The sequence below is a fragment of the Myotis daubentonii genome, chromosome 4, assembly GCF_963259705.1.
Source record: "Myotis daubentonii chromosome 4, mMyoDau2.1, whole genome shotgun sequence".
NCBI lineage: Eukaryota > Metazoa > Chordata > Mammalia > Chiroptera > Vespertilionidae > Myotis > Myotis daubentonii.
This window is the reverse complement of record NC_081843.1, coordinates 14,897,269-14,913,299: the sequence shown is the minus strand read 5'-3', so window position 1 is coordinate 14,913,299 and position 16,031 is coordinate 14,897,269. Positions and strand designations below refer to the sequence as shown.

Genomic DNA, 16,031 nt, shown 5'->3' with positions numbered 1-16,031 from the left:
GGTAGTTAATCACTTTAACTACGAACAATCACCCTTAAGTTACGTAATCTTTACTCCCTGGAATGGAGATAAGAAACGCCCTAACCTTTGGAATAGAAATTGACAGGATTAAAATCAACTGGTATAAATACAGATGTAACAAGATAATAAAACACAGAACTTGGCTGGAGATCCTGGATAGAGATCCTGGCTAGGCTGCTGATCAACTGAACGCTGTCTCCGTGTCATTCCTTCTTCGCCAACTCCATCCACACCTTTGGGAACCCCTGGACCTGCTGGGGCTGGACCCTAACACAAAATTAAGAGAGAACTCAAAAAGTATCTCGAGCTAAGGCCGGTTTGGCTCAGTGGATAGAGCGTCGGCCTGCGGACTAAAAAAGGTCCCAGGTTCGATTCCGGTGAAGGGCATGTGCCTTGGTTGCGGGCACATCCCCAGTGGGAGGTGTGCAGGAGGCGGCTGATCAATGTTTCTCTCTCATCGATGATTCTGACTCTCTATCTCTCTCCCTTCCTCTCTGTAAAAAAATCAATAAAATATATTTTTTTTAAAAAAGTATCTTGAGACAAATAAAATGGAAACACACACACCAAGACTTATGGGTTGCAATAAAAATAGTTCTAAGAGGAAAGTTGACAGTGATAAGTATTAAGAAAAAAAAAAGATCTCAAACAAATGACCTGAAAAGAAGAAAAGTTGCAAGACCAAAGTTAGCGGGAGGAAACAAATAGGTTAGAGTAGAAATAAGTGAAGTAGAGACTAAAAAGACAATAGAAAAGGTCAACATTTTCTCATTTCAAATAAAATATTTCATGTCAAATATTTTTATCTTTGAAAGATAAAACTGACATTTTGCTAGACTAACCAAGACAAAATGAGAAAGGACTTGAATAAATAAAATTATAAATATAAGGGGAGACATTACAGCTGATGCTACAGAAATACAGAAAATTATAAGAGATGCTATGAAGAACTACATGCCAACAAATTGTGTAATCTAGAAAAAAATGAATAAATTCCTAGAAACAATCAAACTATCAAGACCGAATCATAAAGAAATAGAAAATATGAATGAATGAATGAATGAATGAATAACAAGAAGATTGAAGCATTACTACTAATAATTATTTTTAAAAAACTCCCAATAAAGAGAAGCCCAGTGCAAAAAGGCATAATGGGGGAATTCTACCAGACATTTAAAGAAGAATTAACATGAATCTGTGTGAAATTATTCCAAAAAATTGAAGAGGCGGTAACACTTCCAAACTCATTTTACATGGCTACCATTACCCTCACACCAAAGCCAGATAAGGACACTATAAGAAAAGAAAATTACAGGCTTATCTCCTTGAACATAAATGCAAAGACCAACAAAATACTAGTAAACCAAATTCAACAGTACATTAAAAGGATCACACGCTATGACAAAAATGAAACTTTTCCCTGGGATACAAATAAACATTGCATTAACAGAATGAAGGATAATAATTATATGATCGTCTCAATCTATATATATAAAAGGCTAAGTGACCTACCATCCGTCCGTCCCACTGTCCGACCGACCAGTACATATAATGTGCACTGGCAATTTAAAAATAAACGTTGACTTGTGCATGCATGACACATACACTAGTAAAGCTCTCATTGGCGCCAATCGTTGCGTGTGTTTCTCAAAGCTGAAGTATTAACAGGATCTGCAGAAGGAGAGGTCGTTCTGATTCCAAGAATTGATTTGTCCCCGTCTGACACTGGCCTCCCATTTAAATTAATTCGAAGACAGTTTCCTGTGATGCCAGCATTTGCGATGACTGTTAATAAATCACAAGGACTAACTGTAGACAGAGTAAGAATATTCCTACCTGAACCTGTTTTCAGACATGGTCAGTTATATGTTGCTTTCTCTCAAATTCAAAGAGCATGTGACATTAAAGTTAAAAATACTTCATGACAAGGGAAATTAGTCAAGCACTCAGAACGTGTTTTTACTCCTAATGTGATATATAGGGAGATATTAGAATAAGTTTAATCAATTTATCAGTCATTATTTTTATCAATGTTGTTTTTATATCATGTTTTTGTTGTTTTTATTTCATGTCTTTGTTGTTATATCATGTTGTTATTGTTTATTTATTAATCAATTTATATATTATTTTTATATATATTTTACTAATTTTCTTTCATTTCTGACACTTCTATTATAGAGAAAGGGCAAATAAAGATATTAAAATATTTCTTCTAATTAATTTCCTTTCAATGTGCACGAATCCATGCACCAGGCCACTAGTTATTTATAATAGCCAAGATATGGAAGCAACCTAAGTGTCCATCAATAAATGACTAGATAAAGAAGAAGTGGTGCAAATATACAATAGAATATAACTTAGCCTTAAAAAAAGAATGAAACCTTGCCATCTGCAACAACGTGGATGGATCTAGAGCAGTGATTCTCAACCTTCCTAATGCTGCGACCCTTTAATACAGTTCCTCATGTTGTGGTGACCCCCAACCATAAAATTATTTTCGTTGCTACTTCATAACTGTAATTTTGCTACTGTTATGAATCATAATGTAAATATCTGATATGCAGGATGTATTTTCATTGTTATAAAATGAACATAATTAAAGCATAGTGATTAATCACAAAAACAATATGTAATTATATATGTGTTTTCCGATGGTCTTAGGTGACCCCTGTGAAAGGGTCGTTCGACCCCTAAATGGGTCGCGACCCACAGGTTGAGAACCGCTGATCTAGAGGGTATTGTGCTGAGTAAAGTAATTCAGACAGAGAAAGACAATTGCTGTACGATTTCACTTATATATGGAATCTGAAAAAAATAAGACCAAAATAAATGAACAAACAAAATAGAATCAAACTCATAGATACAGAGAACATTGCCAAATGCAAGGGGGATTGATGAAAAGGGGGAAAGGATTAGGAAGTACAAATTGGGCCCTGGCCAGTGTTGCTAAGTGGTTAGAGTGCTGGCCCCCTACACTGAAGGATCAAAAGTTTAATTCCCGAGCAAGGGCACGTACCTGGGTTGCAGGTTTGTTCCCTGACCCCTGTCAGGGGGTGTGTGCCGGAGACAACCAATTGATGTTTCACGTCAATGTTTCTTTCTCTCCCCCTCTCCCTCCCTCCCTCACACTCTTTCTAAAAACAACAGAAAAATATCCTCGGATGAGGATTTAAAAATAAATAAATAAAGTACAAATTGGGCTCTGGACATGTGGTTCACTTGTTTGGAACATTATCCCTTACACCAAAAGGTTGTGGGTTCAATTCCTGGCCAGGGTACATACCTAGGCTGTGGTTTGATCCCCAGTTAGGGTGCCTACAAAAGGCAAAGGATTATCTACTTTCTCTCTCTCCCTTCCTCTCTTTCTATTGATTAAAAAAAGTACAAATTGATATTACAAAATAGTCTTGGGGATGTAGAGTATATCATAGGGAATATAGTTAATAACATTATAATAATTATGCATGGTAGCTGGTTTGGCTCAGTGGATAGAGTGTCAGACTGAAGGGTCCTGGGTTCGATCCCAGTCAAGGGCACGTATCTTTATTGCAGGCTCGATCCCTGGCCCTGGTTGGGGCTCGTGTAGGAGGCAGTCAATGTGTCTCTCTCACATTGATGTTTTTCTGTTTCGCTCCCCCTCCCTTCTGCTCTCTCTAAAAATCAATGGAAGCCCAGACTGGTTTGGCTCAGTGGATGGAGCGTTGGCCTGCAGACTGAAAGGTCCCAGGTTCGATTCTGGTCAAGGGCATGTACCTGGGTTGCGGGCACATCCCCAGTAGGGAGTGTGCAGGAGGCAGCTGATCGATGTGTCTCTCTCATCAATGTTTCTAACTCTCTATCCCTCCCCCTTCCTCTCTGTAATAAATCAATAAAATATATTTTAAATAAATAAATATTAAATAAATAAATAAAAATCAATGGAAAAATAATTGCCTTTGTTGTTGTTCATTTCTTTGTACTTACCCAGGTTTTCCAATTCTCCACAAGGTCAATTCCATTAGAAAATATCACTTCCTTTTTTCTTCTTCTCTGCTGCATCCCTCCTTGAGATTCCCATTTCTCTTTTCTCTAGAATGTCCCTTTGGAATTTTATTTGTCTTTCTCCTGGTCTAAACTTTCTGTATTGGAGAGAGATAGATAGAGATAGAGATAGAGATAGAGATAGAGATAGAGATAGAGATAGAGAGAGAGAGAGAGAGAGAGAGAGATAGAGAGAGAGAGAGAGAGAGAGAGAGATTGATTGATTTGTTGTTTATGCATTCATCGGTTGTTTCTTATATGTGTCCTCACTGGAGATTGAACCCACAACCTTGGTGTATGGGGACAATGCTCTAACCAACTGAGCTACCTGGCCAGGGCATCTTTCTCCTGGTTTAAATCCCCTATATCTGGGTCTCTTGGCTTCCTCTTTCTTCATTTGCATCTGGTTTCGGTGGAGCACATTATTCAAGAGTTTCATCAGACTGAAGAGTGCACTGGCAGAGGGCACGGTGAGGACGATGTCGGCATTCCTGTCTCTTGTGTCAGGGTTCCAGTGAGGACTGATTGCCCTCAGTGCTGGTGGCACGGCTGTCATTCCAGAATCTCCCTTTATCAACATCCTGGAGATTCCCGTCCCTTCTTTTCTGTGTTCGATCTGTTTTCTACAGCCACATTTCCTGCTTTCTTGGTTTATTCCTTCTTTACTCAGAGAACATCTTTCCTAGCGGCTTCCCAAGAACGGTGCATGGGAGGTAAATTTTTTGATGCCTCCCTTGTCTTAAAATGTCTCTTTTTCATTCTACACTAGACCGAGAGTGTGGTGCTTACAGTGTTGCTTCTTACTGACCAGCATCTTTCCCTCCTCTTCCTTTCTGTAAACAAACTCTGTCCTGTGGCCGCCTGGTGGCCAGGCGACCACCCTGGGTTAATCATAGGGCCAGGAGTCAAGCTGGGCCAGTTAATGTCCTTCCCTGAGACTGTTCATTCTGAATGAACAATCTTTCCACAGACAGAGGCAGAGGAGCTCTGGTCCCCTTGGCTGGCATTCCTTAAGGAAGAGACTCCAGCTGGCAGCCATGTTCCCAGCTCCTCCCAGCTCCGGGAGTCACCTTGGGGGTTACGGAATGCAGTCACCGCCAGAGAGAGGCAGAGCGTCCTGGGGTGAGAAGGGAGGCTGTCAGAACCACCCTGGATCCTGCAGCTCTTTCTTCAACTGGGGAATCACCCTACAGTCCCACCAACTAGGACCAAAAGTCCCATGAACACCCGATGTGTTTCATGAGTCTAAGTTCCTGTCACCTGCTTTTGAAAGAAATCCACATGACTGCAGAACCACTCCTAGCTCGTCATTGCTGAACATCCCTCCACTTTTCTTTTGGATTGCTGCTGTTCCTTTGAAATTTAATTTCTTTTCATAGTTTTTATACTTGTACAAATCTTCATGCCTGTCCTTTGAAAATTTGCTCTTATAATAACATGAGCATTTTCCGTATTTACCCAATCTTCATGGAAATGTCATTTTTATAAATTCTTTTCAGAAGATTTTTAAAAATTTATCATCACCCAACTAGTGTTTTATTCGTTTATTCATTTTGTGTTTTTATGTTTGTTTTGCAAATGTAAGTAACCTGGCCATTAACATCTTTGGCCATAATCCTTTTTCTATATTATTCCTCTCAGGCTACACTTCCAGCAGTGAAGTCATTGCGTCAAACGAAATAAATATTTTTAAAAGCTGAAGCCACAGACTGGCAAACTGATTTACAAAAGGGCTGTGCCAGCTGCATGCCCACCAGCTGGCCCATTTCCCAACAGCCTTGCCTAATAGCATTCCTCCCGAGCTGTGCTCACTCTATAGAGAACTAGCATGTCTTTGCCATGGTTTTGATTTGCATTCATTTAACTATTGAGGCCGAACATTTCTCAGTAAGTCTATTAACCAAATTGGTTTCCTCTTCGGTGACCTGTCTGCATGCTTCATTCATTTCGCCTGGAGGGTCTCAGTGTTTCTCTTATCAATTCCTGGAGTACTTTGCTACATTTCCTGTAAATAATTTTCCTATGGCTGGCCTTTATATTTTGTAACCAATTTTCCTTCTCCTTCCAGAGTTGATAAATGTCCACTTCTATTTTTTTTTTAATAAAGGATTAACTTCTTTAAAACATTTTTAAGTTCTTGAATCCCTCTGGATTCCAATCCTCCTCACTTGACTGGCGGACAGGGTGAGGAATGGACCTGGCATCCTGCCCACACTGCACTCCTGCCCGTTCCTGGCTCTGCCTGGAGGCTGCAGACAGGAGGCCCGCGGTGTTGGGTTTAATCTGGCAGCTGCTTCTCTAGCCACCCGACTACCTGGGTCCTCCGAGTCCAACTCTCTCCGGCATCCTGGCTTTCTGGCCACATTTTAACTTTTGTTGCCCTCAGAAGAATTGGCTTTGGGGGGCCGGGGGGGGCAGAGAAAACTGAGAAAGGTGCCTTAGAGGAAGCCGTTGGGGAGAGTCGGAACCACCTCTGAGGGGGGTGCTGGTCACCAGGTGCCTGGAGGACTGTGGTGCTGGGCGTTTTGAGACACTTCCCACAGCCTGTGGTCAGACATGTCTCCTCCACACCCTAAGCCGGGGACTGTGTGGCTGCCCTCGCTGGTCCCATTACTGGAACAGCCTCGGGCATCAAATGTGCTCAAAAAACACTTCTGGCCCCGGCTGGTGTGGCTCAGTGGACAGAGCGTCGACCTGCGGACTCAAGGGTCCTAGGTTCGATTCCCGTCAAGGGCACATACCCGGGTTGTGGGCTTGATCCCCAGCGGGGGGTGTGCAGGAGGCAGCCGATCAATGATTCTCTTTCACCATTGATGTTTCTAACTCTCTATCTCTCTCTCCCTTCCTCTCTGAAATCAATACAAATATATTTTTTTAAAAAAATACTTCTGGAAGGAACACATGAAGGAACGAATGCGTCTGGAATCCTTCCTCCCACCCACTGCGCTCCCTCGTTCCCTGCAGCCCCCAGGCAGCCCCGCTCGTCCAGACCGCCCACCCCGAGCTCCAGGGGCGGTGCAGGGGTGAGGGGGGTGCGGGGCCGCAGGGAGGAGAGGCGGCCCCGGCCTCGCACCCGCCCCGCCCGCCGCAGTGTCGCCGGCGCCCACTGGAGGCCTGAGCTGCGCTGACCGGGAGCGCCCGCCGAGGCCGTGGCGGCAGCGGGGGTGGGGGGCCCCCCCACTGTCTACTGCGGCGGCTCCGCAGTACACCCCAGCCACACGCATCCCTGGCGCCGGCGGGGAAACGAAGGCGGAGCTCGGCCCGCCCCCAGCGCACCCCCCGCAGGCCCAGCGGGGAGCTCGGACCCTGCCCCGGGCTTTGCCCCGACCCTGACCTCGCGGCCCGGGCGGGGACTGGCCACCCCGGCTCCGGCCCCGGCTCTGACGTCAGCCCCAGGTGCCCAAAACTTCCTCCTCGAGCTGCTTCCTGCGCCTCGGCCACACGTCCTGAGCCCGGGAGGCCGGCCGGCGGCTGCACCCAAGGGAGGGACGCAGGGGAAGGTCATCCCGCGCCCGGCCTTCCCGGAACCGGCTTCCGCCCCGCCTGCCAGAACCCGCGGGTTCCAGGAAGCCTCCCCCACCCCCCACCCGGTCCCCGGTCGTCCTGAGAGGAGGGTGCAGCCCCGCGAATGCGAGCTGGGGCCACCCCGGGGTGTGTTTGGGACAATGCGTTTGGGTGGGCGCTTCTGGGACCCAGTTTCCTGGGACGGGGAGCCCGTGAGAGGCACTGGGATCAGGTGGGGGCACCCCAACCACACCTGCACTCCTTCCCCCGCTGTTCTTTGTTGCAAAAGTACAGGCGACCTGGACTTCTCCCTGCCAACCCCCAGCCCCACCACCACCACGCGCACACATTAATGTAAGCCCCAGCCTGGGCTCCGGCTCACTGATGCCTGGCACATAGTAGGTGCTCAATAAATGTGAATGAATGAACAGATGACTGAATGACACAGGGAAATTCTCCTGGGTGGATTGCAGCCAGCTTGCCTGTGTGAGACCCGTGGTCAGTTCAGGGTGGCAGGCAGAAAACCCAGGCCACAAGTGCCCAAATGAGACAGGTGCACCCTTACTCCAGGACCCTAAAGTGTTAGGGTGAGGGGTTTGGCCTTTTGGGATTCAGGGGGTTCAGGGCCAGGTCATGGAGGAGTTGGGGTTCTGGAGTGCCTCCTTCCCTCCAATAGGAGCTGGGCAGGCTGGGCCAACAGGTTGGGTGGCATAGCCAAGCTGACACTCACCTCCAGCATAAAACCCCACTTCATGGAGGCCAGTACCTCACACTAGTGCTCTCGGAGATCCCGCCACTGCTGTCCCCCACCCGGCGCCCCAGCCAGGCCTGAGATCATGAGGCAGCCGCCAGCTGTGGCCCTGCTCCTGCTGCTGCTGCTGCTTCGGTTTGGTGAGTCCTGGGTGTTGCAGGAAGTCTTTCCTCCCCTCCCAGAGGGGTCTCCTCTGCCCTGCCTGGAGCTCTGGCTCAGCCCCACTCCCTGGCCAGGCCTGGGGCTGCAGCACATGGCCCCTTCCCTGCTCTAACGGTGGGGCCTCCCAGGCAGGTGGGAAAGTCCAGATGTCCCACCTGGGGCAGTGAAGAGGGGAAGGTCGGATGGGGGTGTAGGCACAGGCCCAAGAGGCAGCGACACGGACAGGGCCTTTGCTCCCCTCCCCCCACTTGTGTCCCGCACTCACTGGCCAAGCTCTGGGCTTGTTGCCTCTGCTGCTTCTCATCTGGCCTCTCCCTATCCTGCATATAAAGACACAGGCTGCATGAATACAGGACCTGAACTCAGGGCCCCTGGGTTCCAAATCCCTGAATGGCCATCAGCTGGGCCCCCAGAGGGCGGAGCCGCCGCCTGAGCCTGGGAGCCCCAGGAAGCTGGTGGGGATTCAGTGGGGAGCCAGGGAAGAGTGAGGGCCAGCGATGCAGGCTCCTACTCCCCCTTGAGAGGAAGGGTATGGGCTAGGGTCAGCAGGTGCCAGCCAGGGAACCCCACCTGCCAGGCCCTTCCTGGTGGGGCGGGCTGCTCTCTACCAGGGAAATCTTCCTGCATTCCTGGGCCAGCCTGGCCAGTCCAGCCACCACCTCACTTCCCTGTCCTCACATCACCTCCCAGGGCCGGGCTGGGTCATACTAGGCCACAACTTGGCCATGGCTCCAGGCTTCCCACCAGGGTGGCGCTTCGGTATGGAGGGCCAGCCTCCCTTGACCCCCCCAGGCCTCCACTTCTGGCCTCCTGGCATAAGAATAACAATATGCTTTGAGGGAGCCCAACTCTGTCAGGCGGTGTTAACACAGTGATGGCTCCTGACGGGTTGAGTAATCAAGGTCAATGCCAGCAGAAACAGAGGCCTGCATTTGACTCACAAACACCTGTGACCAGAGAGACCTGACTTCTTCAACACCCTCCTCACCCCCACCTCTAGCTCTTCCTCCTGAAGCTGCCATCCCCACCAGCCAAGCCCCCACCAGTCGCAGGAGCATGGGGGCCCTGGACCCGGACAAGGGGCCTGATCCCATGGCCATCTCACCCAGCCCCTGACAGGACACCCACCCTGCAGAGCCCAGGTCTCCACCCCTTCCTGGTCAGCCCAGCCCCCGTAGCCACTCTCCTTCTGTCCCTCTGTATTCCCTGGGCTCAAGCCTCTGGATGTAGGCCTTCAAGGAGCTCCTGGGCCAATAGGTGAGGTGAGCAAGTCTACCTCCAGGTGAGCAAGGTGGGCATAGCTCTGTGAGGCCTGGAGGGAAGACTGAGAGTTCAGGAGAGGGAACCAGGCTTCCCAAATGCCAGTGCAAGCAAGAGAGCCGCCCAGAGGAGGTGGCATCGCTTCTATGCCTCAATCTGGAGTAGGACCTGTAGGATTTGGAGCTATAGAGACCAGAAGTAAAGGGCCTCCAGGAAGGGATGTGTTGTGAGCAAACCTTCAGAAGCCAGAGGACTCAGTGGGAATGAGAAGCAGAGTTGCCTTAGGTTGGGGTGAGGAAGTCTGCAAAGCCTCAAAGGGATCCTGCCAGGCCACCCCGCATGCACACTTGATCCTGGGAGTGGACCCTGGATCCATCTGCATGGATGGGAAGGGGGGTGGCTATGGGGAGAATCAGGACAAAGCCCTGAAAAATTCCCACAGGGAGGAAACAAGCCTGTAAGTACATTAGTGCTGGTGAGTAGATGGGGCTCGGGGGTGAGAGGGGCGGGGTGGGGGTAGGAGTGAACTGGAGCATCATGTGCAAGCAGAAGCTTCAGGCCTTAGAGCAGTGGTTCTCAACCTTGGCTGCACATTAGAATCACCTGGGCATCTTTTTAAAATCCTGATTTCTGGGCCTCTTCCTCCGGAAATTCTGTTTCTTTGTTATGAGGTGGGGCCACCACATTAGTAACAAAGAAACAGAATTTCCAGAGGGTGAGGCCCAGAAATCAGGATTTTAAAAAGATCCCCAGGTGATTCTAATGTGCAGCCAAGGTTGAGAACCACTGCCTTAGAAAGAGCTGGGGGTCAGGTGTTATGAACCTAACGAAATTATATGGTGCTAAGATGAGGGAGCTACAGGGAGCAGCAGTCCCAGGGTATATCTGCATTTTCAAAGGGCACCTTGCAACACAAATCCATGAGCAGAATGCCCAGGACAGACTTCCTGTTTCACTCACTGGACCAGGCTGGTCTCACTCTTGCCCTGGAACTTCTGCTTGGTACCCTTTCTACTTTGAAGAATGGTCAGTCCCGCCTGTACCTTCTCAGCCCCCACATGTCTATCTCCTCTTCGTGCCACATCCATAGCTCTCCCCACCTCCTGCTCACTGCATCATCCAGCCCCAACACCTCAGCACTGGGGAGTGGACGCCTTGGATTAGGAGTCTGGCTGGAAGACTGGGGGCCCCATAAAAAGAATACAGGGTCCTCCTTGGGCACCCCGTGGAGGTGCACAGCTCAGCCCTGTGCCGCCCCAGGGGTTCCCATGGGGCAGGTTACCATTCTGATTAGAGTGAGGACAGGTTCAGTAGCAGCTTCCCCACCCTCCATGCCCTGAAAGAAGTTGAGACACAGGAGAAATGCTGGGGGCTGAGGTGAGGAGAGGCTGTCCTGAGCCACTCACCCCAGCTCTGGTCAGATTTGTCCCCAGTGAACCAGATATGCTGGGGGAGGCATCTCTCTCTCTCTCTCTCTCTCTCTCTCTCTCTCTCTCTCTCTCTCTCTCTCTCTCTCTCTCTCTCATCTCGAGGCAGGTATTTCCACATTGTTGCTGGCAGTGGAAGAGACTATCGCCTGGGCTGGTGTCTCAAGGCTGGGGTTGACGTTCCCGTAAAGGCCTAGCAGCAGGCCCTGTGTCTGTGTCCAGAGATGTGAGGGGCAGTGGGTCCTGGGGAGATGGGTCCCGAGAGCAGCTCTACCTCATTCCTCTACCTGTCCCCCCGCCTCCCCCACCTCAGGGTGCCATGGCCCAGCAGAGGGTCTTGGGCTCCACCTGCAGAGCATGCTAAAATGCCTGAGTGAAGGCTCAGCTCTTGGGAATCTGGAATCTTGGGAAGACTAACCCGCAATGACCGCTGACTGGCTTCTCTCTATTCCCCTGAGACTAGAGCAGCCGTGGGCAAACTACAGCCCGCGGGCCGGATCCGGCCCGTTTGAAATGAATAAAACAACAACAAAAAAAGAGACCGTACCCTTTTATGTAATGATGTTTACTTTGAATTTATATTAGTTCACACAAACACTCCATCCATGCTTTTGTTCCGGCCCTCCGGTCCAGTTTAAGAACCCACTGTGGCCCTCGAGTCAAAAAGTTTGCCCACCGCTGGACTAGAGAGAGAGCCGTGGGCTGGGCTGTAGCCTCGGGATTGAAGTTAGATTGGAGACATGCTCCTTGGAACAGACTGTGAGAACGTCCAGACCTCTGAAATGCAAAGGCCGCTCTCAGGGACTCTTCCTTTATCCCAGCTCAAGGCTGTCCAAGGTGGGGAATGCAGACCCCACAGCGTCAGGCCTTAAGGCTGGATCCTCCCTAGAGCTTCCAGACAAGGATGTGTGTGGGGTGTGGAGGAAGAGACCTCTTCAGAGACTAGAAGAGCCATCCTGCCCTAAGCAGGAGAGTCAAACTGTGACATGGCCCCCCTCACTGGAATCTTCTAATTAGCTCCCTGTATGGCAAGGAGTCTGTCTGCCCTTGCAGATAAGCTCTGGCCCCTAGGCCTGGGCCTGTAGACTTTGAATGAGTGTCTGCAGGGTAAGTTGAAGGCCCCTGGCCTCTCCTGCTGGGTCCCTTTGTGGACTGTCCTGAGTTCTCAGGGGGCTGGGTATGGAGCAATGGAGGGTCACACTGACCAGCAGTGGGGAAAGGAGGAGCAGAAACTGCTCTGGCAAAGTTGGCTGATGACCCCCTGTTTTCTCCCTTTCAGGGACTCAGATGACCAAAGCATTGAACGGTAAGCAGCAAGACCTTTGGATGGGGGGACAGGAGTAGGCTTGAGAGCAGCAAGACTGGCCAGAGGCTCTCACACTCACCCGGAAGGAGACCCAGAATAAATGGGAAGGGCAGGGCACGGGGAATCCCAAAGTACGGAAAAGTTGTGGCTCAATGGAATTGGAGCCCAGACAGGAAGAAGGTCTGTACATTGCAGATGGCACAAGAGGGCCATTGAGGCATGAAGCATGGAGATGGGGCAGGAAAAAGTGACAGGAAAGAAGCAAAGGATAGCACCCGAAGATCATTCTGCTGTAACAACAGACTCCCTTGGGGTCACCCACCCTGGGTGAGACACTCCCAACATATACTGTGCTTCCAGGAGCCACTGTGTCAGGTCATGGGGTCAGATCTCTACACGTGTTACCTCAACCCTCGATGGTGTCACCATCTCATGAGTGAGGTGTTTGAGGCCATGGGGGTGGGGTCCTTTCCCAAAGCTTGGAAGGATATGCCTGTGTCAGAGGCTGACCTGATGCCCAGGTCTCTGACTTGCCCAAGGTCCCCAAGCAGGTCAGGGACAGGGAGGCCCCAGGATTGAGCAGAAAGTGGAAGCTGGAATGTGGGGTTGGGGTAGGTAATCAGCTGATGGAACCAACCCCCAGTGAGTGCTGCCCTGGTTGTGTTCCCCTAGTCTGCGGGCGCCCGAGGATGCTGAACCGGATGGTGGGTGGGCAGGATGCCTTGGAGGGCGAGTGGCCATGGCAGGTCAGCATCCAGCGAAATGGAAGCCACTTCTGTGGGGGCAGCCTCATCACAGATCGGTGGGTCCTCACTGCGGCGCACTGCTTCTCCAAGTAAGTCTCCCTCCCCCCATCCCCCCCCCCCCCACACACTCTCCCTCACTACTCACTGCCTATGTCCACTCTGCCTCTCTCCACACCAGGGGCACTGCTGACAGAGCCCCATGCCCCGCCAGATTTCAGCACCTTGGACAGTGTCTACCGCCTGTGCAGCACTGACCCACCTTTCTGGCCAGCACTGACCCACCTTTAGTCCTCCCTTCGGGACTAACTTCCAGGTTCAGTCTCTGCTTCCCAGCCTTTGCTCCCTGCACTCCAGTCGGGAGGTCCACTGCTGGTCTCACTAGTGATGTGCTTGGCCAGGACTGGGGCCCTGTCCCTACAAGTGCTGGCAGGTTCCTCCCATGACCTGGCCCTGGTCCTGATCCCCCCTCACACACTTCAGATCCCTTTCCTGGCTGCGACTCCGGTTACAGATGAGCCCAAGGACTGGAGTAGATTGTCTCTTCCTCCTCCTCACCCTAAGATCACCCATGTCATTCCTGACCAAAGGGCCAGGCTACACATCCCTGCTATTACACTGTGAAATCACCTGGTCCCTGACCTTCGGGGTTTCCCAAGCACCTCAGCTCTTGCCTCATCACAGCTCTGCATCTTAAATTCAGCAATGTAGGTTCAGAGGGAGTAGTTCACTTGCCCAAGGCTCATGGGAAGGGCTGGGCCCAACCCCCAGTTGATTGGCCCCCAGCTACTCCCTTGCAGGCAGTCAACTCCTTCACCCCTCATGGCAAGCCTTTTACTGTCCTCATTTCACAACCAAGGAAACTGAGTCACAGAGAACTTGATAGGTGAATTGCTCAAGGTCACCCAGCTGGCCAGGGATGGACCTGGGAATTAAAATCAGAATTTAAAGCTGCTTTAGCTCATACATCCTGAACCACCTCACCCGGATGTGTGTCCCCCTGGAGATTACTTTTCTGTGCAGAGATGTCAGGCACTGGACCTGGATAGCAGGAGGAAGGTGTCTGGCAGCAGAGGAACAAACTAACTACTCCCTTTCCCTTCTCCATCGAACCTGCAGCAATTCCCCCTTTGAAACCTCAGAGGGGCTGCCTCACACCAGCTCTCTGCTCTTTCCCACCAGCACCTCTGAAACATCCTTGTACCGGGTCCTGCTGGGGGCGCGGCAGCTGGTGAAGCCAGGACCACATGCCACGTATTCACGCGTGAAGCTGGTGAAAAGCAACCCCCTATACCAGGGCATGGCCTCCAGTGCCGATGTGGCCCTGGTGGAGTTGGAGGCACCTGTGACCTTCACCAATTATATCCTCCCCGTGTGCATGCCTGACCCCTCGATCACCTTTGAGTCGGGCATGGAATGCTGGGCCACTGGCTGGGGCAGCCCCAGTGAGCAAGGTAATGCGCAGGTTCAGGACAGAATGGGGGACATGCCACAGGGAAAGTCCCAGGCAGGTTGGGGGCCATTCTGAACCAACAATCTTTTTCTGTTGATATTGGTACACATGATCTCTACTCAAATGGGTGAAGTTGGTATAGGAAAGGGGCAGCAGATGCAGGAGGAGCCATGGGAAAGTGGAGAGACGACAGAAAGAACCCAGCCTGGTGCATGAATAAGGGAAGAAGGAATTCTGTTTCACAAAGCGCTAAGCGAGAAGAGCACAAAATAGGGAGGGACGGAGCTGTGGTTCTCAAGAACTGTCCACTGAGTTGAGGCTGTTTGCCCCTCCCCAGATCGCTTGCCTAACCCTCGAATCCTCCAGAAACTCGCTGTGCCCATCATTGACACGCCCAAGTGTAACCTACTCTACAGCAAAGATGCTGAGTCCGGCTTTCAGCCGAAAACCATCAAGGACGACATGCTGTGTGCTGGCTTTGCCGAGGGCAAGAAGGACGCCTGCAAGGTAGGGGCTGGGACAGGCTGTGATGGAGGCTGAACCCTGCTCCCCAGGCCTAGGTCAAGGTGAGAGCCAGCCCAGCCCAAGGAGGCCCACTAGGTGGGTCCAGTGTCCAGACCACAGCTGTGTAGTCAGCCGAGAAAAACAGGTCTGCAGTGGGACTCAGGAAAATACAATTTCAACACACCCCTCTGAGCAGGTGGACTGGAGATCTAGAGAAATGGGCAATCCAGGTCAAAAAAGGGCCAGCCACTGGGGTGAGGGGAGCTGGGCAGGGACATTCCTAGGGTGGGGAGGTGAGGGGCAATGGGAGGAAAGCAGGTGCGTGTGCTTGCGTACCTGTTGGCTCTCAGGCCCGTGTGGCTTCTGATGGTACCTCTGCTTTCCCCGCAGGGTGACTCAGGAGGCCCCCTGGTGTGCCTGGTGGACCAGTTGTGGCTACAGGCTGGAGTGATCAGCTGGGGTGAGGGCTGTGCCCGCCGGAACCGCCCAGGTGTCTACATCCGGGTTACCTCCCATTATGACTGGATCCATCGGATCATCCCGGAACTGCAGTTTCGGCATGCCAGGTCGGGCGGCCAGAAGCGGGGGCCCCGGGTCCAGCAGCCCCGCGTTCAAAGCTTTGCACCCTGCCTGGCGGCCCACACTGTCCTCCTGGTCCTCATGGCCCTACTCACCTGCTTCTGAGCCCTGCTCAGGCAGGTAGGCGAGTGTGGCCACCGGAGCCCACATGTACATTTGTAAATAGCTGTTTCTCTCTTCTTTCAAATGCCAGTTATTTTTATTTATGTTCACCCTCCAATAAAAACCTAACCTCAGTACCAGCTGCCAGGTATGGGGAGTGGAGGGGCACATGATGGGGAGGTGTACTGAGGAGTGTGAG

The 16,031-nt window shown here is 50.9% G+C and overlaps 1 protein-coding gene across 4 annotated transcripts; it reads left to right on the top strand.

Moving 5' to 3' along the window:
* The first annotated feature begins 8,291 nt into the window (after nt 1–8,291).
* On the top strand, nt 8,292–16,001 carry PRSS27 (serine protease 27). 4 transcript variants are annotated; one of them, XM_059692802.1, is made up of 7 exons: nt 8,315–8,436; nt 11,835–11,982; nt 12,425–12,451; nt 13,124–13,286; nt 14,356–14,648; nt 14,985–15,154; nt 15,542–16,001. In XM_059692802.1, exons 2-7 carry the CDS (start codon nt 11,886–11,888, stop codon nt 15,833–15,835), a joined length of 1,044 nt encoding a protein of 347 aa, XP_059548785.1. In that variant the 5' UTR covers nt 8,315–8,436; nt 11,835–11,885; the 3' UTR covers nt 15,836–16,001. The 4 variants fall into 4 exon arrangements, with proteins under 4 accessions (XP_059548787.1, XP_059548788.1, XP_059548785.1 ...); XM_059692803.1 differs by having other exon boundaries at nt 14,377–14,648; nt 15,542–15,993; XM_059692804.1 differs by lacking the exon at nt 11,835–11,982 and having other exon boundaries at nt 8,292–8,436; nt 15,542–15,999.
* The last annotated feature ends 30 nt before the right edge of the window (nt 16,002–16,031 follow it).

Bases quoted from the DNA above. Each gene is read 5' to 3' on its own strand.
- PRSS27 (XM_059692802.1), top strand. From the start codon at position 11,886: ATGCTCCTTGGAACAGACTGTGAGAACGTCCAGACCTCTGAAATGCAA. The intron at 11,983-12,424 runs GTGGGGAATGCA...TCTCCCTTTCAG, and splicing joins CCAGCTCAAGGCTGTCCAAG to GGACTCAGATGACCAAAGCA. The intron at 12,452-13,123 runs GTAAGCAGCAAG...GTGTTCCCCTAG, and splicing joins GATGACCAAAGCATTGAACG to TCTGCGGGCGCCCGAGGATG.